This window comes from Macrotis lagotis, chromosome X, assembly GCF_037893015.1.
Source record: "Macrotis lagotis isolate mMagLag1 chromosome X, bilby.v1.9.chrom.fasta, whole genome shotgun sequence".
NCBI lineage: Eukaryota > Metazoa > Chordata > Mammalia > Peramelemorphia > Peramelidae > Macrotis > Macrotis lagotis.
In genome coordinates, this window is record NC_133666.1 from 16,441,891 (window position 1) to 16,466,676 (window position 24,786).

The window sequence follows — 24,786 nt, forward strand, 5'->3', positions numbered from 1 at the left end:
TTCCACCTGCTCTCTATTTTTGTACTCTGCTTTCCTTTTCCACTGAGCCCTCTGTAACTCTTACTCCACAAATTTCCCCAGCTCTTCAGTTCAGACTCCCCATCCTCTGAGATGATCAGAAATTTGATGTCCCCCAAAGACAAAAGTCCATGACTGGTTATTCTCTCCATTGTGGTGCTTGTCTCGTGCCCCAAAAGCACGGGGAGCATCATTCTGTTTCCTTCAACTCATTTCCAGATCTTTCCCCCTTTTCCTCTCTACCCTGATTTGGAAAGGGCTAGGCTAGGAGGCAGAAAGTTTGACTTGCCTTACACATGTGCCTATTAAACTTTGACTGTGATCCTATGAAATTTATAATAATCTCTCTCACTTGGGGTACTAGCTGTAATATATATATATATATATATATATATATATATATACATATATATATATATATGTCTATTTTCCAGGGTTGATGTGAGACTCCAATCTGTAAATTATCTTTTTATTTTATTTTTCAAGGGAAATGGGGTTAAGTGGCTTGCCCAAGGCCACACAGCTAGCTAATTATGAAGTGTCTGAGGTTGAATTTGAACCCAGGTACTCCTGAGTCCAAGGCCGGTGGTCTATCCACTGTGCCGGGTAGCCGCTCCTCCATCTGTAAATTATCTTGCAAACATTCAAATGCTATATTCCTGTTGGTCATCATCGTAAGTAGTTATTTGTTTTCTTTCATGACTCGTCCTTTCGTGTTACCATCTTATTCCACTCTCCTTTGCCTTCCGGAATTCCATATGTGCCTCCCAACTCTCATTTCCACTCAAACCTCCATCATGAAACAATGTGCTTTTGTGTCTATCAATGCGCTTTTGATTTTGTGGTGCCTCTGCCCCCACCTCCCAAACTGACAGTGCCCAACTTCACTGCACCTTGGCCACACAAGGGGGTCATAGCCTGAATCAGTTCTCCCTCCATGAGCCAGGACTCTGGAATTCCACTGCCCAAAACCCGACATCCCGTCTCTTCTTCACCCCTTCCCACCTCACCGGGGTATGTACTCCCTGAAGTCCTCCCTGTTTTGTTCCCTCTGTCAAGTATCCTTTGCATAGTCTTGACATTCCAGGTGACCCTGTCACCCCCCACCCCCCCAGCATCCTTTGAGTTTTCCTCTAACATCGTTGTTTTCATGTGTCTCCCTTCTCTGCAGAGCTTCCTCTGGTCTCGCCCTTCGCTGCCTCTCCTCATCTGTTGTCATGTGCTTTTACGGAGTCAAGGGGGCATTTATGACTCAGAGACCTCCAGATGTCTCCTTGCTCCCCAGTCCCTCCTCATGTGCTTCATCTAGCTTCATTCTGTTTTGCTTTTTGAGTGTGCCCCTACGTTGCTTTTGTCTCATCTTCCTTGTCTTCCTATGCACTTGCTCCTCACAGTGCCCGATCATTTTTCGTCTCCTCCATACTTCAATGTGTAAAATTGGCGTCGGATGTTCCCTCATAGTTTTTGGAGAAGCCACGCATTCCTAGAAAGGTTTGTGTGCGGTTATTGCTTGCACGTGCTCACTTTGCGCTCCTTTTGTAACCCTTCGTAGTTCGGTTGTAGCCACCAGCAGTTGAGTGAAAGAGATTAGAGCAGGGGATGTCTCATCTCTGCGCCCTCTGACAAAGGAGTGAAGTGAGACGTGGGGAGGTGAAATGCTGCCCAAATGCTTTCTTACACAGGTGTGCAGGGGCGGGTGAACTCAGGGTCAGCGTGTTTGGCGTCTTTCTCAGAATCTCTTAAACAACGTTTTTGCACTCCTGCATTGGTTTCCTATTAGAAGAGTGCTGAAAAGCCCCTGCGCTTTCCTCGATTTCCTTACCGGGTGTGAGGAGGGGGAGGGCATCAGGGTTGGAGGGGTACCCAAAAGCGGCCCAGGAAGGGGGAAAGTGAGCGCTGTCCAGCACCAGTGATTTGGGCCATTGCGGAAGCCTCCCCCCCCCCCCGCTTCGATGGACCACTGGCCAAATGAGCAGCCTCCGGGCGTCAGCCCCCGCCCCCACCCCGGGTAGCCGCGCGGAGTTCAGAGTATCAAAAGGTGCGGGAGGAGGGCCAGATTTGGGGGGGGGGGGGTACGGGGGGGTAGTGAGTGGGCCGAGGAGCTGAAATAGACCAATCAGAAGTTTCATGGGGGGTGGGGGGAATGGTGGCGGCAGATTATCTCGGGAGACGGATAGGTCCCCTTCTTCGAGGGTGGGGCCAAGGCGCGTATAAATTCTCCTTCGGGGTCCTGCTTCTCAGACGGCAAGGGCACTTGGAAGGAGATGGAAGGGCCTCAGGATTTCGAGGTGCCCGGCACTAGCCAGGACGCCGAGGTCCAAGACAGCCTGCTGGAGAGGGAATGCTGTCTAAGGCTCTGGGAGCTGGCCGAGGCCGCCGCCTCCGTGGAGCCTTCCGTCCAGCCCCAGATGCCTGGCGTCGGGATGGAGGCCGGAAGCTCATTGATGGAAAGAGAATTGCTGCCCCACGACGCCGCCCTGCAGGTGGTCACTCCGCCGTCTCCCGCGGTGTCTACCCTGACCGGGACCGAGGACGAGGTCCAGGAGCTTTTCAACTTCGATGCGGCGTCGGACGCGACCGCCTTGAGAGTGGCGGCGCCCGTAACAGTCCGAGTGCCCGTGCCGGTGCCAGTCGGGAGTCGCTCCGGGCCGCCCCAGACCCTGCATGTGGTCGCTTCGTATTTCATTGATGAAGGCGAGTCTGCCAACGCCGAACAGCAGCTGGCAATCGGCCAAGGTGAGAGCCCCGAGGGGGCAGGGCCCTGGGAGGCGGCGGGGGGGGGCGCCCCGGGGGAGGCTCCGACACGGCCGAGGACTGCCCGGCCGCCCCCTCGTGCGTTCCTCTAAGAACTGGGGGGCGAGGGGGAGGCTGCAGGGGGAGGGGAGAGCTCGCATTGGCCCCCGACGTGCAGACGGAAGTGAGGCGACAGTCTTGGGGACCATGGAAAGGGAGTGAGAAAAGCCTGGCATGTTGTCGTCAGGGGGCCGCAGTCGGGGCGGGGGGTGCCCTTGGGGTGGAAGCCGCTACAGCACTCATGTCGTCGGCCAATTCCAAGAGCCCGGGAGAAACCGGCGGAAGCCGGACAGCTTTGTCCTCAGAGGAGCACCCCGGGCGGGGGCGGGCCGGGGTGGCACTCGGGTGCTCGTGGAAGCGGAGCGGCGCGCGGGAAGGAGGCTGTGGCCCCGCGTGAGCCCAGGCAACCCGCGCGGGCGCGGGGGCACGGCGGGCTTGCAGCTCGTACAAAAGGGAATGTCGGCGACCACGGAAGGCAAACACGGTAACGGGCGAGTTTCTCCTTAGGGGGTCACGGCGAGGGTGGCGCGGCAGTGAAGGAGCGCCACTGAAAGCGGGCACTCGTACAGAGCGGATGCTGGCGAGGCTTTGGGGGCAGGGAAAGGAGAGGAAGCCGCCGCCCCGTTTTCTCCTTACGGGATCCCAGCACGGCGCGGGGGTGCTATTGGGGTGGCCGACCCTCCGAAGGCGATGGCGTCACCGAATGATGGGGGGGCCGCCCCGTTTCCCCAGCGCACGGCCGAGTGGGCCGAGGGGCGATGTCAGGGGGAGAAGTCCCTAGAAGCGGTGATGCCATCGATGAATGTTGGGGAGCAGGGAAAGGCAGAGAGGAAGCCGCCCCGCGTGGTCCGCAGAGGAGCACGGCGATCTCGCGTGGCTGGGAGCGGGGAGGGCGCCCCCCTGCACAGTCCCTGCTCTGGCTGCATTGCTTTGGAGGCCGAGGGGACGGACGGAGCAGACTGCAGCGGCCGGGCTCGACGTGGAGGGCGCTCAGCGCTGGTGCACCGTGGCGCTGCCCTCCAACTGCCGCTGGCAGAAAGCGGGCGGAGGCCCTTCCGCACTTCGTCCTCACAGACGACTGCAACGGGGCAGCGCGGGCAGCGCGGACGCCCCCGGCACGCGCCCCCTGGCAGCGTGCCCTCGCTCCGCTTCGGCCCCTGAAAGGGGGGTGGGGTGGGGACGGGGCCCGCGGCTGCAGGGAGAGCCCCACGGGGCTCTGCTCGGGAACCTGAAGCTGCCAAGCTAAGACAAGCCCTGGGGGGCTCAGGCTGAGCCTGCGGGCTGGGGGGCGCCACCCTTGCCTTGCAGGCCCAGCCTCGCTCATCTCGCTCGCGGTCGTTTCCCTCTCCCCAGGCGAGGAGGAGGCACCGGGACCCTCGGAGGTCGAGCCGGACGAAGACCAGAACGACGCCCAATCGCGATATAACGTGGGCATTACTGGCCTGGGCCTGGGCCTGGGCTTCGGCCTGGAGGTTCAGGCCGGGATCGAAGAGCTCATGCAGTCCGGCTGGGTCGGAGGAGAGGAAGGGGCAGCGGCGGCGACCGCGGCAGCGGCGGCCGGAGCGGCGGCGGCGGCGGCGGCCCTGGCCAGAGCCACGACGGCGGCCAGCGATGCAGACAAAGCTCAGAAGAAGAAAGGGGCTCGAGGGAACCGACGGCAGCAGCAGGAGGCCGCGGCCCAGGCTGGAGGCCCCCCAGAAGAAGGCGACCCCGGCCAGGCCCCTGAAGAGGCGCCTCCAGTGCCCCCAAAGAAGAAGCAGCGCCGCACCAGAACCTTCTTCAGCGGTTTGCAGCAGGAGGAGCTGGAGCGCTCCTTTCAGCACTGTCACTACCCCAGCATCCTCACCAGGTAAGGAGACAAGGGCGTCGGGCTCATGCAGCGCGCCCAGCCCCGGGCCCCACTTGCTCCTCCCTTGCGCCCCCCCCCCCCCGGACCCTCTTTCCTCTCCCTTCCCCTCCCTTCCCCTCCCTTCCCCTCCCCACCTTCCTCCCGGGCCCCTCCCGCCCCCCCCCCCCCCAGAAGTGCAGCTTCAGGGCTTTCCAACCTCCTTTAACTGAATGGGGGGGGGGGGGCAGATATTCTGCAAAAACGTTCACTCCCTCCCTGGCCCTCTTCGCCTTGATGTGGCCTCGGGCTCTCCCTCCCAAAAGGAGCAGGGAAACTCGGGCTACACAGGAACAGCGGATTCCTGCAATGGCACTGGACGTGAGGACCACGCGAGCTGCAAACTGCCAGCTCAAGGGCGCTGGTCGCAGACACACAAGTCTACAGAAGACAGCCGAGCCCCTCCCCGCCCCCTCTAACGAGTCTTTCCGATCCAGGGCGCTCATTAACTGAGCCTGCAACTGCGTAGGGAAAAACTCATGTACGGGAAGCACAAGTCCAAAGTGCGGCGGCCCCTTTCTTTGCCCAGCACTAATCCTTTGGGCTTTTCTTCGCTTTTCTCCACAGAAGGGAATTAGCTGGCCGTCTACATCTGACAGAAGCGAGAGTTCAGGTCAGTAGATAAGTAACTACCAGAAAGCAAGTCTCGGGGGCTGCCCGGGCTGCCATCGACACTGTTTACTTCCATGCATTTGCTTTACATTCTTACACTATGCGGAGAATGGGTACAGGGAGAGCGTGGCCGCACATTGGGAAATGCGGGGCTCGGCAGGTGAGAGATGCCTTCCAAGTCCCCGTCCGAAAAACGCCCTACACTAAGGATGAAGGAATTCATCCTTCTCGAATACAAGCTCTTAGGGTAGTGCCTAAGGATTGCTTGGTGACCGATCCGCCCATTGCTAAATGCAGTGTAGCTCCTCATGAAGTCAATAGGCAAAGGTAAGCGCCAAAATCTATCGAATGGGTTAGCAACTGTTTTCTGTGCTAGAGGATGGAGATGGAAACTCCAATTATACAGCACAGGCCTGAAGCCAGGGGAACTTCTAGCGAATTCACTGACTTCTTTGCCAGTGAAATTTAAAATATGTAGAAACAGAATCCGGGGCAGCTAGTTCGTCAGTGGACAGACTCCCACTTCTGGAGTCAGGAAGGCCCACTGTATGACCCTGGGCAAATCACTTAGCCCTGTTTGCCTCGATTTCCTTTATCTGTACAATGAATCGAAGAAGGTCATGGCAAACCACTCCAGTTTCTCTGCCCCCAAATCCCAAATGGGATTGACTGACATAAGCAGCAACAACAAAGAAAGTCTACCAACTCAGAGCACTATTCAACGTACGAATAACATGTACTAAATTAGCCTTACAACTCATACAAAACATGCTGGTGGACTTTTTAAAAAGCCACGCGCTGAGCAGCACCCCAAACTTCTGTTTTCCCAAAACTCCAGCGAATCCACAGGATCTGAGTATTCTAGTTAGGTCACTTTGGACACTTCTAGAACCCAGAGCAAAACGAGAACCAAACAATTTCACATTAACTTCCCACATTTGGTGTAGTGCATTTTTTTTAAGCTTTTGCAAAACAATGGGGTTAAGTGGCTTGCCCAAGGCCACACAGCTAGGTCATTATGAAGTGTCTGAGACCGGATTTGAACTCAGATGCTCCTGACTCCAGGGCCAGTGCTCTATCCACTGTGCCACCTAGCTGCCCCGTGCGTAGTGGATTTTTAATGAATTTGACTATAGAAAATTTCAAGACACAAATGAAATATTACTGAAATAATATTTTGTTTTGCTGTTTTTATTACCTGGGACAATCTAATCCAAACTAAGTTCTCAGTTATTAAAATCTTGCTAGACTAGAAGGTCAACTTATGTTTTCGCATAAATTTGTACTTGCCAAATTACTGACCTCTTCAGAGCCAATGAACACAAAGGTGGGAAGATACCAATATATAAATATAAAAACATAAAGCATATAAAATACACATTTTAAATTCAAATAAATAAATTCATTTGATAAATGTGCACATATATTTCTAAAGCATGACTATTTTTAGATTTATAGAACAGATTTACAGAGCAATGCTGCTTGGCATTGATAGAAAGAATTGCTACACTTTGCAAATGTATAATCTTAGGTATATAGATGTATATGATATGGAAATTGGAGGAAGAGAATTCCCTATACAAATGTATAATATTTGGTGGGATCTTTTAATATATATATATATATATATATATATATATATATACATACATATATGTGTGTGTGTGTGTGTTTATTCTATATTTTAGGTTTTTGCAAGGTAATGGGATTAAATGACTTGCCCAAGGTTACGAAACTAGGTAATTATTAAGTGTCTCACATCAAATTTGAACTCAGATCCTCCTGACTCCGGGGTCAGTGCTCTGTCCACTGTACCACCTAACTGCCCTATTCTGTATTTTCAATAAACCTTTATAATATAGAAATTTCAGGGACAGTGGGACTTCCCTATACTAATGAAATAAAGAGTAAGTTCAGTGTGATTTAAAAATATTTAGATCAAATATACTTATAGAAATATATATATATATATATGCATTTAGAAAGCATGAATATATTTACATTGTCATAATGTAACATTGTGGAGCACTTGCCAATCTGCATTGGTAGAATTTGTTTTGCCAACATAAATCTAAGTCTCCTATGATGTTTTAGTAATTACATGAAACCATTAGTAACTTTAGATTTATATGCATTCTTATGCAGATGCTGATCTATATTGATAGAGGAAATTCTTTGTCAGAAGATCTATGCTATATAAAAGAAAGTCTGGTGTAATCTTTTCATATTAAATTTTTAGAATATGTAAACCACAAATCTATTTAGATTTATAATTTTGAATTGAAATTTTTAGAGCAGGTGCCAACCTGCATTCAGAAAGGCAATATCTGAACATGGAGTTCTCTTCAATGATAAATGATAAAATAACAGGTCCTGTGTGATATTTAAAGTGTCCACATTAAAATATAGATATTATGTTTATATTAATATATTTCAATTTATATAATTGATACAAACCTGTAATATATTAAAGTGTTATCAAAATTTAAATATATCTCTGAATAATTTATATTCAAGTCTATTTTTAAATTACACCAGAAATGAGATTTTGATTACTACAGGGAACTTTTAGTTAAAAACAAATTTCCTCTACCAATACATCTGGGCACCTACTGTAGATTACAGCAATCTAAGTCTATTTGTGTTTAATAAATATATTATCAAATCTATTTAGATTATAGAATATATGTAAAGCAGGAATATATTTCTAGAAATGGGTCCATCTATATTGATCAAATGTATATAGTTCAAGATCATCATTGCATCTTTATTCTGTCTAAAGACTAAATCTAACTGAAGCTCTTTCCTATAGCTCAGTGATAGTATTTCATTGCCTATTAGACACTGCGAGTCAGGAATGTTCCAGCTGCCACTAACTAGCTATGTGACCTCAAGGAAATCCCTTCCCTTTTCTGAGTCCAACTCAATGATCTTTATAGTCCCTATTCTATGCATCTAGAGTTGTCTGAAACTATTGTTTCCCAGATAATTTCCCTCAGAAGAAGTAAGATGATGATTATCAATAGTTCTTCTTTGTTTTAAATCCACATATAAGCATCAAATGAGACTGTGTGGGAATCATTATATCATTGAAAGAACCATATCAAGTAGTGGTGGTAGTAGTAGTAGTAGTAGTAGTAGTAGTAGTAGTAGTAGTAGTAGTAGTAGTAGCAGTAATGTTGACAATATTTGGAATTGCAGCATCTTACCGTTGACTGCTTGAATTTTATTGTTTCTTCTTTTCCTCCACCCCAAAACAAAAAAGGCATCCCATGCCATAGTTTATGGACAAGATTATTTTCATTTTCTTGCTTTTTCAGTGAATTAATTTGGTTTTGAGAATTTCTTAACAGATGCTTCAATGATAAAGTTGGGTCTTAGTTCTCATTGGCAGTGTCCTAAAGAAAAATGTAAGGAATAACAGCCTTTCACTACCCTAAAATGGAGGACAAGTCATGAGGCACCCGTTTTAAAATGGAAAGCAGAAGTTTGGGTTCTGTGGCAGTACCAGAAATAGCACTTTGTGATCATCACAAATGACCCAGATGGAAACAGTCATTGAATTGAGTTCATTGTAAATTTAAAAGTGATGGTCACTTAAGGGTATCTTATCTAAGAGCCCTTAAAAAAGAAGAGAAAGGAGCGGCTCAGAGTACCTGAGTTCAAATCCCACCTCAGACACTTAATGATTACCTAACTGTGTGGCTTTGGGCAAGCCATTTAACCCCATTTGTCTTGCAAAAACCTAAAAAACCCCAACAAAAACAAAAAGAAGAGAAAAAAGAAAGGAAAGAAAAGGTAGCTGGTGGGGGCAGGGAAGTTCTGATGCCTTTCAGCTAAGTGTAAAATCTCAAGGTTCTAGAACACTAGCGATGGGAAGGACCTCACAGACAGTTTAATCCAACTCCCTGAATTCGAAGATGAGGAAATTGAGGTCCAAAATGGGGAAGTAACTAGAACATTGGAGCCAGACTATGTGACCTCAATTCAGGGATTGAAAAGCAGAGGTTCCATTGTGTCTCTTTCCCTTACCCTTGAGATTTCAGATCATGAAAGGAACACTAAGCCCCCCCCCCCAAAAGGTTTCTTGGTTTGCTATTCGAGTCCTGCCTCAGAGAGAACAAGAGACTGATTTGTACATGTATAGAACATGTCTTGTATCTTAAGATTTTAATAATTTGCATCCCCATTTGGCAAAGCCTTCCTCTTGGGTCTTCAGGGTCAAGCATTAATAAGCAAATGTATTTTAAAGTTATTTCATATTTACCAGGAACAGCTCCTATTTACTTAGCACTTTGAGGTTTGTGAAGTGGTTCACATATAATATGAACTCCTTTAATTCTCACCAACAACTGTTGGAGGCACTTAGCCTACAGATGAGGAGACTGAGGACGGCAAGTTTAAAGGCTTTATTCAGGGTCACATAGCCAGTGATTAGTAAAGACAAGATTCTTGACTTCTGAGTCAGCCCTCCAACTACTACGTTTGTGTTCAAGGAAAGAAATGAGATTCCATAATTAAAAGTGACAGTACTCTTTCACTGTGGGGCAGTTCTGAATAACACAAAGTAAAACTACTCCACGGGAGAGAATATATCAGAGCAATGAGGAAAAGGTTTAGGAGATCTTTTAATAAATTGGGGGGGGGGGGGTTACATTGTCCGTGTCCCGCCTCACCCTATCTCCTTGCCAGAATTATTCTATACAACAAAGAATGAATAGGAACATGTTCGTTGCCCAGAAAGTTTCCCATTTCTTCCTGTAGATCTTTTCTCTTATAATTGAGAATTGGGGGTGGCCTAGTGATTTTGTTTTTTAGTTTTTGCAAGGCAAATGGGGTGAAGTGGCTTGCCCAAGGCCACACAGCTAGGGAATTATGAAGTGTCTGAGGTCGGATTTGAACTCAGGTCCTGACTCCAGGGCCCGTGCTCTATCCACTGCGCCACCTAGCCGCCCCATGGCCTAGTGATTTTTGAAAGGTAGTCTTAAACCTATTCCTTCTTGGTACCAAAATGATCCCCCCTCTTTTCTTTGGAATGAAGATTTGGTTTCAGAACCGTAGGGCCAAACAGCGGAAGATTGATAAAATTGAGATGTCCAGAAAATTTTCAGCTGTCACCCTTACCCAGCCGATCAACTTCGGAGATGCCCAGTTTTCTGGAAACTCGGATGCTACCTGGAAGGGCCTGCCTTTTGCAGTAGCTGTGATACCATCCACGGATCCACTGGCACAACTACCTGAAGTACCAGCTGTGGAAGCACCTGTGTCACCACCTGAAGCACCACACATGGCACAATCTATGTCACCCATGCCACTACCTGCAGCACAGCCCATTCTAACCAATGCTGATCCTATAGCATTTCCCATGGCGTCAACCATAGCTGCATCTGTAACACCAGTCATCGTGTCAATCAAGGCTGAATCTAGAGTGTCACCGCCCAGGGCACAAAACATGGCTGCACCTGTACCATCTGTCAGCACAGTTACCATGGCATCAGCTCTGGCTCCACCTGTAGCACCACTCAGGGAGCCAGTCGTGGATCCACCTGTTTCCCCATTCAGGGGACCAACCACGGCTCCACCTGCATCCTCACACATGGTGCCAACCATGGCTCTAGCTGTAAACCCACTTGGGGGGTCATCCATGGCTCTAGCTGTAACCCCTCTCCGAATGCCAACCATGGCTCCACCTCTTCTTCCACTGAGGGCACCGGCCATAGCTCTACCTGAAGCAGCACCCATGCCTCTACCTGTGGCACCTCCTGTAGCAGCATACATGGAGCAACCTGTGGCACCACCTGAAGAACAACCTGTGGCACCACCTGCAGCACAACCTGTGGCACCACCCAGAGGCTCAGTCCTAGCCCCAGGCTCTGTGGTATCTGTTGATGTCAATAGTGTGACCTGGGCCCCTATGTTAAGAGGTCCATTTGCAGACCCCCAGTTTGGAGGTTATAACACAAATTGAGCTCCCTGTATCTTCTCTTAGAGCACAGGCAAGGGAGTTATTTTAAGTTTGAGAATTTTAAGAAAGGGAAGGAGTAAGTGGTTTAGAAACATCTTTTAAGTGATATAAAGTAGGTTAGAAGAGAAGTCTTATCTTTTAAATATATGATTACTCTAAGTTATAATTCCTTTTGTAATAGTGATACCTGGTAGAACTCCCATCAGAACCATCTCTGCCTCCTCTGATCCAATCACAGTTGGAAGGAAAAGACAGCTAGATTCAAATCCTTCCATTTAAATAACCAATTAGTCTCGTAAATACTGACTATAAGAAAAAGCCAGAATGCTTTTCTACCAATGGGCCAGCTCTTAGAGATACAGCATATGAGCATGACACCCATATTGAGTCCTTCCATTTGACCAGTCGGGAACCAAGAGGCCAGAGCAGGATCTGGAGGCAGGCATAACACTACTGTGGGTCATTAATAAAAAATGTGAGCTTGCTTGGATTATCTGTCTTGTGGAAAGCCTGAAGGCCATTCTCTCCATATAGAGAACTGGAATTTAAAACCCAGAGTTGATTTCCAACATCAGTGATTGCTTAAAGTCCCACGATTGAGATCTTTGTCGAAATGTCAGTTTGTCAAGTCACATATGAGATTTCTGGGGAACAAAGTACTGATAGCTTTCAAATAAATTTCAAGTTAAAGCATAAAGGCCAATGGAATCTTCCAAGTCAGATAACGGATTTTCATATTCAAATTTGAAGAACAAGTGTAAAATGTTTTGAATAAAGAGATGTAACCCTTTACTTGGCTCACATAAACTATCTTGTTTCTAAAATAAAGTTAAATAAAAATTTACTGTGTGTAAGAACTTGTCTTATTTTAAAACCCTATGGGATAGAAATCGACTGCAAAAACCTCAGGGATATTGGGAGGATTTAGTCGCTGGGTGGTGCTCCATAGAATAGGAAGCCATTACATGTCTCCAATATGTATAATGCTGATTATAATTAGTGTCACCAATCACTCTATTTCCCTGACTTGCTTTTGACAAGCTTAGACCATGTTTCTTTAGCAATATTCAGGAGTTCTTAGGAAATTCAGAAATGAGAAGAGTTATTGATGAGCAGTTTGAATAGCAAATGTGGTAGGGTAGGTACTTGAAGTCAGGAAAACCTAGCTTCACATCCTACTTTAAGTACTAGCTGTGTGGGACCCTGGACCAGCACCTTTTGGGACCTCAGATTCTTCATCTGTAAAATAAGGGGGGTTGGGCACAATGACCTTGAAGGTTCCTTGTAACTCTAGAGCTATGCCCCTGAGTAGTCCACATGAAGGCCAATAGCTGAATTATTCTGGTAACTACCTCATTTGACAGAAGAGGAAAACTGACACTTCCCAAAGATGCTAGAATGTTCCATCTCAATTTGCATGGAATTTTTACCTGGGCTGCTTCACTCAGCGTCCCTATGCCTCGGTTCTAAGAAACAGTAAAGACCCAAGTATTCAAAGGATGATTTCCAAATACTATCACTCATAGGATACCCTGCTTGATAAATCAAACTTCGACCCATTCTCCATGCTTAGAATATTCCTTAAAATATAAAGAATTTCTCATAAGAGCAATTCTTGCACTTGGATTTGATATACCTGTTGTTTGACAAAACACGAAGTGTATCCTAAGCATGTTTCAGACTATTCTCAAAAACTCAACTCGGAGGGACAGTATCTATCAATATAGGGATTAACAGACTACTTCTAGTGATTGCCCATTCACCTGCATATCATATTCTGAGTAACTGAGATGTTTTCATCCATTTGTTTTTCCCAGTGTGGCAGAGCAAGCTTTTTTGAGCAACTATGAATCTTCATCCAGTTGATTCTTTTAGGTTCCAGACCTTATTATATAAGTACATATTCTCCAGAGGATATTACCATCCACAGAACAGTATCTTCCTCTTTCCCTTGAATTAAAACTTTTCTTCTGATATACATTTGAAAATTTCACAGCTCAAGATTTAGCTACTTTAATCAATTCAGTGAACCAAGGCAATAATAAAGGATTTGTGAGAAAAAAATGCTGTCTGTCTCTACAAAAGAAACTGATGAATTCTGAATGAGGATTGAAGCACGGGTTTTTAATTGACTTTATCTTTTGCAACATGGCTAATAAGGAAATGTTTTGCATAACTTCATATGTAGATTGATATCCTATTGCTGACCTTCTCAATGGGTGGGAGAGAGGCTGGAGGGAGGAAGAGAATGTGGAACTCAAAACGTTTTAAATGAATGCTAAATAAAGTATCCTTATTAAAAATGAAGATTGCTACAATTCATTAGGTGGAGACCTTGGACATCACAAAACCAGGAAGTTGCTGCCCTTGACTAAAGGCTTTTAGTAATATCAAACAATACTAAAAACTAATGCTTATATAACACTCTAAGGTTTACAAAACTCTTCAAATATGTTATCTCCTTTTAGCCTCACAACAGCCCTGTAAAAGAAGGTACTGTAGCTACCATCATTACGCCCATTTTTAAGATGAGGAACTAAGGCTGTCATAGGATGGGAAACTTGTCAGTAGATGCAGATCTAACAAGTATTAGAAGCAGAATTTGAATTGGGATTTTTTTCTCCAAATCCATTTGATTCAGGTTAGTTTTCTCCTTGTACAAATCAGGAAAATGAAGTGAAGAGAGATGAAGGTATTTGTCCAAGTTGAAACGAGTAAATAGCAAAGGCAGAATTTGAATCTAGCTCTTGAGATCCCTCCCCCCGTCTAATACTCTTTTCAGCCAAAATCCTTGTTCTCAGTTTTTACCACCTCCGTCTCCAAAGGAATCATTTCCTCTACAACATGGCAGATGATTTCTGAGTCCAAGAAATTTGTCCAAGTCCCAAAAAATTAAGCAATCTGTCTAGTTAGGTTTACACAGCCATTATGTGCAAGCAGGACTTGAGCCCATATCTTCCTGGCTCTAGGGTTGACTCTATTCTTCACTTCACAAAGACATAAGGAATGCTCCCATGTGTAATCCTTCATCGTTTCGAAGCATTTTTCATTTATCTCCTTTGAACCCCATGAGAGCTTCAGTGTATTATTCTCTCTGTTATATAGATGAAGAAAAGTAACCTCTTGAACTAAACAGTAATTAATCTCTTTTTCCAATTGCCAGTTCTGCTGTTTAAGGCATTTGTCTCATTAGCTTTTCATATCTCTTTCCCCATTTGGTCCACTCTACTTTTTAAGATGTACTGGTTTTCAGTAATGCTTTTGTGTGTCTCTCTCACCAAACTGTTGGTTTGTTTTTTCGTGATTTTCCTGCATCACTCTCATTTCTCTTCTCAATTTTTCTTCTACTTATCTTACTTAATTTTCAAAATCCTCTTTAAGCTCTTCTGTGGTCTGAGACCAATTCATATTTTTAGAAGGCTTTGGATGTAGGAGCTTTGGTTTTATTATCTTCTTATGAATGTCTTTCAATTTTCCTTTCATCACAGTAACTTTCTGTTGTCAAAGATTTTTCTGTTGCTTGCTCATTTCCCTAGTCTATGATTGGATTTAAAAAAAAAATTTTGGGGGGGGGGCAGCTAGGTGGTACAGTGGATAGAGCACTGGCCCTGGAGTCAGGAGTACCTGAGTTCAAATCCGGTCCCAGACACTTAATAATTACCTAGCTGTGTGGTCTTGGGCAAGCCACTTAACTCCATTGCCTTGCAAAATCTAAATTTTTTTTTAATTTTTGCAGGGTAGTGGAGTTAATTGACTTGCTCTAGGTCACACAGTTAAGTAAGTAATATGTGTCTGAGGTCACATTTGAACTCAGGTCCCCTGACTCCAGGACCAGTGTTCACTCTTTGTTTAGGTAGGGCTTTGCTTTCAGGATTGTCCCAAGTTTTGGGGTTTTTTGCCAGTGTTTTCAGAAATACTTCTAGGTACCTGCATGGTTTCAGTTCTTACAACATGGTATGATGTAAGCAGAGGATTTTAATATTCTCCTGGCCTGGAGAGTGACCACAAAGCACTCCTTTCTGCCCTTGCCTTGTGAGAAGGGTCTCTGTTCCTATGAGACATCAAGCTCTATTGTGTTATTGCTCCTCATCTTCCTGGGACTACAACCCAGATCCAAGTTTGTGCAGAGTCTTGCCTCAGTGATAGGAAAGAGACAGCTACAATCTCCTTCTGACTCCCTTACTATATGCGAGCCAAGAGCTCTAGAAGCAGCTGTCACTGCCACTGAATCAATGGCTCCCAAGGACTGCTGCTGATCATTTGGGGCCAGGTCTGCACTGCTGAGGCCTGCACTGGACTGTGCGCCACTCTCACCCTGTTGTGACAGGCTTTTTCCATTGACCTTCCAAGTTATCCTTGGCAGTCTCTGCGTTGAGACGTCTGAAAACCCTCTACAACTACCACTGATCCAGGCCCCCTGGAGCTGTCTGTTCCTGGATCGCTAGGGCCCATCCTGATACATGCATTTCAATATAGTTCAATTTCTTTTGTAATCCTCTGAATGCTGCATTATGTATTTAATTTTGCACATAAAATGTCTTAGTCCTGAATCACAGAACTGAGAGAAAGGGAAGGGTCTTTTGACCATCTAGTCTCACCCAGATCTGAAAGGAATCTCTACTGCAAAACAACCTAGAATGAGAGGGAATCGACTTCCCAAGGCAGTCCATTCCACTATTAAATAGTTCTGCTTGTTAGGGAGTATTTCAAGACTTTAATGTTCAACCGCCACTTTGCAGTTCCTGGTTCTACTCTCTGGGGCAAATAGAACAAATGTAAGCCCTCTTCCACCAATCAATCCTTAGGATCCTCTAACTAAAGAGTCAGTGTTCCTTCCCTTCTAACATGCTGCTTCCCCATTCTAATGGATCTACCAGATGTTCTCAGATTGGATCACTTTATGAAAGCTAATTCTCAGGGCTTCATTTTTTTTTTTCAATTGACAGATGAGAGGGGTGGACTAGATTACTGGTTCCAAGTAATTTTTTTTTAGTTTTTTTTTGCAAATCAATGGGGTTAAGTGACTTTCTCAAGGTCACACAGCTGGGTAATTATTAAAGTGTTTGAGGCTGGATTTGAACTCAGGTACTCCTGACTCCAGGGCCAGTGCTCTATTCAGTGCTCCACCTAGCTACTCCCCTCCGAGTAATTTTGAGATGCCCTCAGATCTCCATGTATTCCAGCCATTGCCATTTTCATCCTCATTTAGCTCCAACAGGGCTGTAGGGTGTGTTCAGGAAAGACTAGCACCTCTGGTGTGTGGGCTTCTGAGCCCTTTTCAAGGCTACTTTCCATCTTTGGTGTCCACCTGATCCACCTATCACCTCTGATTCCAAGAAGCTTTAGCATAAGCAGTGGCCACACCCTGGTAAACCATTTCAGCAGACAGACTAAATTAGGTTGAGGGAAGTGAGGCAAACCCATCAGTGACTTAAAGGGTCGTCTACTAGAAGCATGTGAAAATGTCCCCTGGTGGAATGGGCAGATGAGAACACTTCGTTTCAATGGCCACGAAGGGAGCTAAAGCAGTCAGTCTGTAGTACTTAAAACTTGATTAAACATCAAAGTCATGCACTGCATCTCCAACCATCACCAGTTTTCTTGATTCTGCTTTGCCACTGGGCTTTGATGTCTGGAAGACAGAGTGAGGCTGACAATTTTGTGCAGCAATGTCTCACAAATCCAATTTGCTCACAAATGAAAAGACATACCCCATACCATTTTACCATCTTTACCTACCTCAAAGTCCTGTAGCAAAAAGCAAGTGACAAAGCAGCAGATTCAGATACACTGGGAACTGGAGTGGCAACCCTACACACAGGTGGCCCAGGCCATAGGGTTGTCTCCACCCTGGAAGCAGCAGTGGGATTCAGCAAGCCCCCTGAGTATCTCAGTGGGTTACTTGTCTCTCTGAGTATCTGAGCAGCCCTTTTTTAAATTTTTAAAAATTTTTAAAAATTTTTTAGATTTTTGCAAGGCAATGGGGTTAAGTGGCTTGCCCAAGGCCACGCAGCTAGGTAATTATGAAGTGTCTGAGGCCATTTTGAACTCAGGTCCTCCTGACTCCAGGGCCAGTGTTCTATCCACTGCACCACCTAGTGGCCCCTGATTGGCCCTTTTAAGGATCATACTGCTCACCACCTGGTGTAAGAAAGAGACTAGAAAAGGCACCCCTAAAAATTTTCTGCTTACCCAACCCTGGTCTGATTACTGACTCCTTATTACTGAAGTATGGGAAGATTGCACTATGTGGCTGAAACAGACACAAAAATGTACCAAAACTTCTGTAAAGATGATTCCACTCACCATCAGTTCCTGGAAAATGAACAGCTCTTGCTGCAAGAGAATTCAGCAGGTGTCACGTCTAAATAGCGGCCCTAAGTGAAACAAGGCCAGCTTACAGAAGTCAGAGCTGGATGTGTGTTTTTCAGGAGTGGAAGGGGAGCGCTGTGAAGTTGTGTAGGTTTTGCAATCAAAACTAATCTAGTCAGAGGGCTAGGAGACGCAGCGAATAGAGCACTGGCCCTGGAGTCAGGAGGACCTGAGTTCAAATTAGGCCTCAGACACTTCATAATTACCTAGCTGCGTGGCCTTGGGCAAGACACTTAACCCCATTACCTTGCAAAAACTACAAAAAAAAAAAACCCCAAAACCCCCAAAAAACTAATCTAATCCACAAGCATTGATCAGAAGGAGTGAATGATAGGTTCACAAAAATGAGCTTGCCACTTGCAAGAAAATATGTTCCCACCAAAAGAAAAATTTTATGAAGACCTGGAGATACCTTGTCATCAATGTATCAAAAGAGGATAAGTTTATAATTCTGGATGACTTTAATGCTAGAGCCGGTTCAGATTACCAGACATGGCAGGGAGTCCTTGGGAGGAATGGAGCTGGAAATAGCAACAGCAATGGTCACCTACTACTGAAGACTTGTGCATATTATGACCTAAAACTGTATTGCATTTATCTAAATGCATTAAAACTTTTAGATACACTCGCAGCAAACACTGGAAGGGACCTTGGAGGTCATCCAGTCCATCCCTTTATTTTACAGGTGGGAAAGCTGAGACCCAGAGGGTAGGGAAATGACTTGCTCAGAGTCAGCCAGGTAACCTGACTTATAATTCAATTCTCTTTTCACTGCAAAAAAGAAAACGCAGTTCTGAAAAACTTTTATGTTCCAAAGGCTTCCACATACTTATGAGTCAATTATCATGTGCAAGGCATTACTCTAGGCAATGGGAGAGGTGCCAAGCTTAGGTAAGACAAAGTCCCCAACCTCATAAGAGAATAGAAGGACTAAAATGTAAATCTAATGGCAAACAGTTCCAGGAATTTGGACTCAATGGCCTTTGAAGTTCAGCTATGATGGTACCCCAAGCAAATCACCCCACCTCTTTGGGTCTCAGGCTACTCATCTGTAAAATGATGGGATTAGACGGGATGATCTCTGAGGTCCTTTCCACTTTTAGAGCTAGTATGCTATTATAACCTTGGGCAAGTCCCTTCTCCTCCCTGGGCCTCAGTTTCCTCTTCTCTTGGATGTGGGTGTTGGCTTCTGAGGTCCCTTACAGCTCTGAACCTAAAGTTCTTAATCTGGGGGCCTATGAAATTTAAAAAATTTTTAAAGCTTAATTTTATTGATTTTTGTTACATTTTAAGTTTTGAACTGTACTAGAGAAGGCTATCATTTGATACAGAATTATATTTACTGTGTACAATGTTTTCTTCATTCTGCTCATTTCACTCTATTTCACAAGACTTTCCATGTGATTCTAAAACCAACCAGCTCATCATTTCTTACAGCAGGGTAGTATTCCATCACAATCATATAATACAATTTATTTAGCCATTTCACAATTGATGGGCATCTTATCAATTTCCAGTTCTTGCTCATCACAAAGTGAGTTGCTATAAATATTTTGGAACTTAGAGGTTCCTTTCCTTTTTCCATATTTACCTAGGCAAACAGACTTAAGAGTGAAATAATTTAATTAATCCCAGACTAAAGGATTAACTCTTTGATCATAATTCCAAGTTGTTCTCCAAAATGATTGGATCAGTTCACAGTCCCACCAAGAGGGAATTTTTCCATAACCCCTCCAACATTTGTCATTTTTCCTCTTCTATCATTTTAGCCAGTCTGTTGGGTGTGAGATGATATCTTTTTTTCATTAAAGATTTTATTTATTTTGAGTTTCACAATTTTCCCCCTATTCTTGCTTCCCTCCCCCTGCCCCCCCACAGAAAGCAATTTGTCAGTCGTTACATTGTTTCCATGTTGTACATTGATCCAAATTGAGTGTGATGAGAGAGAAATCATATCCTTAAAGGAGAAACATAAAGTATAAGAGATAACAAGATCAGACAATAAGATAACAGGTTTTTTTTTTCTAAATTAAAGGAAATAGTCCTTGGACTTTGTTCAAACTCCACAGTTGTTTCTCTGGGTACAGATGGTATTCTCCATTGCAGAGAGCCCCAAATTGTCCCTGATTGTAGCACTGAATTATCAAGGTTGATCCTTACCCCCATGTTGCTGTTAGGGTGTACAGTGTTTTTCTGGTTCTGCTTATCTCACTAAGCATCAGTTGATGCAAATCCCTCCAGGCTTCCCTGAATTCCTGTCCCTCCTGGTTTCTAACAGAACAATGGTGTTCCATGACATACATATACCACAGTTTACTAAGCCATTCCCCAAATGAAGGACATTTACTTGATTTCCAATTCTTTGCCACCACAAACAGGGCTGCTATGAATATTTTTGTACAAGTGATGTTTTTACCCTTTTTCATCAGTGAGATATCTTTTTTAAAATTTTTTTATTTTATTTTTTTAGGTTTTTGCAAGGCAAATGGGGTTAAGTGGCTTGCCCAAGGCCACACAGCTAGGTAATTATTAAGTGTCTGAGGTCAGATTTGAACCCAGGTATTCCTGACTCCAGGGCCGGTGCTTTATCCACTATGCCACCTAGCCACCCCTAGTGAGATGATATCTTGAAGTTGTTTTAATTTGAATTTCTTTAATCAATAATGATTTAGAGCATTTTTCATATAAACATAGTTTTGATTTCTTCATCAAAAAAGTCTGTTCATATTCTTTGACCTTTATCAATTGGGAATGACTCATATTCTCATATATTTGGCAAAGTTCTCTGTATATTTGTGATATAAGACCTTTATCCAAGAAACTATAAAATTTCTTCTCCAATTTTCTGCTTTTTTCCTGGTTTTATTTAAATGAACTATTTTAAATTCAATATATTTAAAATTATCAATTTTACATCTTACAATGTTATCTCTTATTTATTTATAAATTCTTCTATTCATAAATCTGATGAGTAATATGTTCCATATTCTTCTAATTTTCTTATGATTATCTCCCTTTATATCTTGATCATGTATCCATTCTGATCTTATCTTGAAAAATGTTGTAGGATATTGGTCTAGACCTAATTTCTGCCAAACTCTTTTCCAGTTTTCCCAACAATTTTTTTTATCAAATAGTGAATTCTTATCCCCAAACCTAAAATTTTTACATTTGTCAATCACAAGATTACTGTGATCATTTCCCACTGTGCTTAGTATGTCTGCTCTTTTCCAGTAATCCATCTTTCTAATTTCTTAGCCAGTCTCAGGGGGCAGCTAGGTGGTTCAGTGGATAGAGCACTGGCCTTGAAGTTAGGAGGATGGGAGTTTGAATCTAGACTCAGATACTTGACACTCACTGACTGTGTAACCTTGAACAAGTCACTTAACACTGATCGCTTCACATCCAGTTGACCTGATTCATATCTGGCCACTAGACCCAGATGGCTCTGGTGGAGAAATGAGATTGGCAACTTAGCATAGCAAACCCTCACTCAAATCCAGTCACGTGCTTGTCATGGCATCACTTCCTTCTTGTCAGGATCTTCTTTGATAATGAAAGACAAACAACATAATCAGTCAGTCTCTGATAGTTTTGATAATAACTGCCTTATAATTTTAGATCCAGTACTATTGCACCTCCTTTCTTTATTTTTTCCATTAATTCTTTTGAATCTCTTGACCTTTTGCTCTTCCAAATGAATTTTGCTATTATTCTTCTAGCTGAACAAAATTATTTTTTTGGTGATTTAATTGGGGGTGGCATTGAATAAGTATATTTGTTTTGGGAGAATTATCATTTTTATTATATTGGCTCTGCCCACCCTTGAACAATTAATATTTCTCCAGTTATTTAAATATGACTTTGTGTAAAAAGTGTTTTGTAATTATATTCATGTAGTTGCTAGGTTTGTCTCCTAGATATTTTGTACAGTCTATAGTTATGGTAAATGGAATATCTCTTACTATCTCTTCTTTCTTTTAAAAAAAATATTTATTTGATTTCCAATTATATACAATAGTAATTTCTCCCTATCATTTTTGTAAGGTTTTGAATTTTACAATTTCCCCTCCCCTCCTCCCCTTCCTCCCATCCCCTCCCCTCCACAGAAGGCAGTCTGATAGTCTTTACATTGTTTCCATGCTATCCACTGATCAAAATTGAATGTGTTGAGAGAAAAATCATATCCTTGAGGAAAAAGTAACATATTAAAGGTAGAAAAATTATGTTTATTATGTCTTCTTGCAGGCAGGGTATTAGTGATATATAGAAATGCTGATTATTTTTGTGGGCTTATTTTATATCTTGCTACTTTGCTAAATTTATCAATTATTTCAGCTAAAGATTTTTCAAGCATATCATCATATCATCTGCAAAAAGTAATAGTTTATTACATCATTGCCCCTTCTATTTTTCTTCTCTTATTGCTGTTGCTAACATTTCTGCAGCTCTTGATATAATCATATGATTTTCATTATTTTTATTGATATAATCAATTAATCCTTTTGGCATCCCAGCATAACCGGTATTATTAATTCTGCTTGGTCACCATGTATTCTTTATGATATATTGTTGTAGTCTCCTAGCTGGTATTTTATTTAGGATTTTTTGCATCCATATTCACTTTTGAAAATGGTCCATAATTTTCTTTCTCTGTTTTTGCTCTTCCTGGTTTAAGTATCAGCACCATTTGTTTCAGAAAAAAAATCAAAACTATATATAGTCATATAAAAAGTCATATAAGAATGCTCCAAATCATTACTGAGTAGAGAAATGCAGATTAAAACAAATTTGAGATATCCTCTCAAACCTTTCAGATTGGCAAAAATGATAAAAAGGGGAAAAATCTTAAATGTTGGAGAGGATGTGGAAAAATTGAGGCACTAATACACTGTTGGTGGGACTGGGAACTGATCCATTCATTCTGGAGAGCAATCTGGAATTCTGTCCAAAGAGTTATAAAAATGGTCAAACGCCTTTGCCCCAGCAGTACCATTCATGATTAGGTCTGCTTTGTAAGGTGAACATAAGCAAAGGAAAAGAACATCAGAGCTCTAAAATATTTATAGCAGCTCTCTTTGTGGTGACAAAGAACTAGAAATTGAGGGGATCTTCAGCAATTGGGGAACGGCTATCCAAGTTGTGTTCTATGGTTATGATGAAATACTACTGACATGATGAGCTGGTTGGTTTTAGAAACATGGAAAGACTTGCCTGAAATAATAGAGTTAAATGAGCAGAATGAGGAGAACATTATACATGGTAATAGCAATATTGTTTTAAGAATAACTACAAATGACTGTTATTCTGAATATTATAAATACTCAAATCCACTACAAAGCACCTTTGAAGGAAGCTGCTCTCTACCATCAGAGAAAAAAACATAAATAGAAATGTGTTTTACATGGATATATATATATGTGTGTGTGTGTGTGTGTGTGTTTACATACATATATACACGTAGATGTATAGATATATATTTGCATCAAATGATGTCTTCTAATGCAGGGTAGGGAGAGAGAGAAACAGTTAAAATTTAAAAGACAACAATAATTAAATTAAACTATTTTTTAATATTAGAAAGCAAAAAAAACATTATCTCATAAAATGAGTATGACATTGTGCAAGTTTTCAAAATAATTTGTGTAATAATGTTATCAGGACCAGAAGTTCCTCCACTCCTTTGGTAGATCCTTCCCAGCTAGTTCTATTTCTTTTTTCTAAGACTAGATTATTTAATATCTCTATTTGCTCTTTTGTTAGTTTGGGTACATGTTCAAAGATGCTCTTATGTTTCTTTTTTTGTTATGAGATTTGTTGTTATATAACTGTATATCTTATACTTTAAAACAATTTCTTTTTTGTTGCTATTTCATCTTGTTAATTTGAAATTTTGTATGATTTCTAGCTCTCTTCTTTTCAATAAGTTTGGTTAAAGGTTTATCAGTTTTAATAATTTTTTCAAGGAATTGAGTTATAGTTTTATATTTTTATAGTTTTTTGGTTTCCAATTCATCTATTTCAACTGCTTTTAGTATTTCTCCTTTTGTGCTTATTTTTGATTTGTTGTTTGCAAATTTTTAAAAATTCATGTTCAGTTCAGTAATGTTCTCCTTTTATAATTTGTTAATATGCATTTTTAAAAATATACTTTCCCTTCAAGGACTACTTTAGTTACATAATATAAATTTTGTTAGGCATTATTATAATTTTTCTGGACTTAATTGTTTCTATGATCTGTTCTTTGATCCATTCATTCAGGGTTCTTTGACTTAGGATTTTATTATTAAGTTATTCATTATGTTTTTTTTGTAATCACATCAGGATGGAGAAAGACAAAGAAAAGACCACTTGTTATTGGTTAGGGGAGAAGAAGCGATAGCTGGGAATTGATTGAAAGAGAGGGAAGAGACAAAGGCAGGGATCACTAAGGTATGGTGGGGCATAGAGGGACAAAATGAAGCAATCTCTTTGGAGTTAAAAATGCCAGAAAAGTAGAAGGTGAAGAAATAAAGGAAAGGTACCATGGAGAGGGAGAGAGACAAGGAAAGTGTCGCTGTGGAAGGGAAAGGAAATCTGAAGAGAAACAGAAAAGACCATAATAATGAGAGAGAGATAGAAGACAGACAGAGACAGAGAGATAGAGAGAAGAGACAGAGAAATTGGATGAGTGAAGTGAAAGAAGGGACCACTGCGGAGGAAGGAAGGGGGAGATCTAGAGGCAAAAGCAGGTGCCCATTGTGATGGAAGTGTGAGGTGGAGTGGAAACTAAGAAAATGGACCAATGAGGACTATCAATGAAGGGAAGAGACCACTCTGATGAAGAGGAGAGACAGAAACAGAGACAAAAGACACCTACAGAGAAATTGTTAGGTTCTGGGAACATGATAAAAATTAATCAATCCTTGGGGGCAGCTATGTGTCACAGTGGATAGAGCACTGGCCCTGGAGTCAGGAAGACCTGATTTCAAATTTGGCCTCAGACACTTAATAATTGCTTTAGGTGAGTCACTTAACCCCATTGCCTTGGCAAAAAAAAAATTAATCAGTCCTTTCCTTCAGGGTGCTTACATTCTTTTGGGGGAAAGCAACATGTATACATACAATACAATCTAAAACATACACAAAGTAAGTATGAGGA

The 24,786-nt window shown here is 42.9% G+C and overlaps 1 protein-coding gene across 1 annotated transcript; it reads left to right on the forward strand.

The window, feature by feature from the left end:
* The first annotated feature begins 2,265 nt into the window (after positions 1–2,265).
* LOC141500601 (uncharacterized) lies at positions 2,266–12,117 on the forward strand. Its single transcript, XM_074203937.1, has 4 exons — positions 2,266–2,754; positions 4,165–4,660; positions 5,264–5,309; positions 10,350–12,117. The coding sequence occupies exons 1-4, from the start codon at positions 2,283–2,285 to the stop codon at positions 11,274–11,276; spliced, it is 1,941 nt and encodes a 646-aa protein (XP_074060038.1). The 5' UTR covers positions 2,266–2,282; the 3' UTR covers positions 11,277–12,117.
* Positions 12,118–24,786: the final 12,669 nt, after the last annotated feature.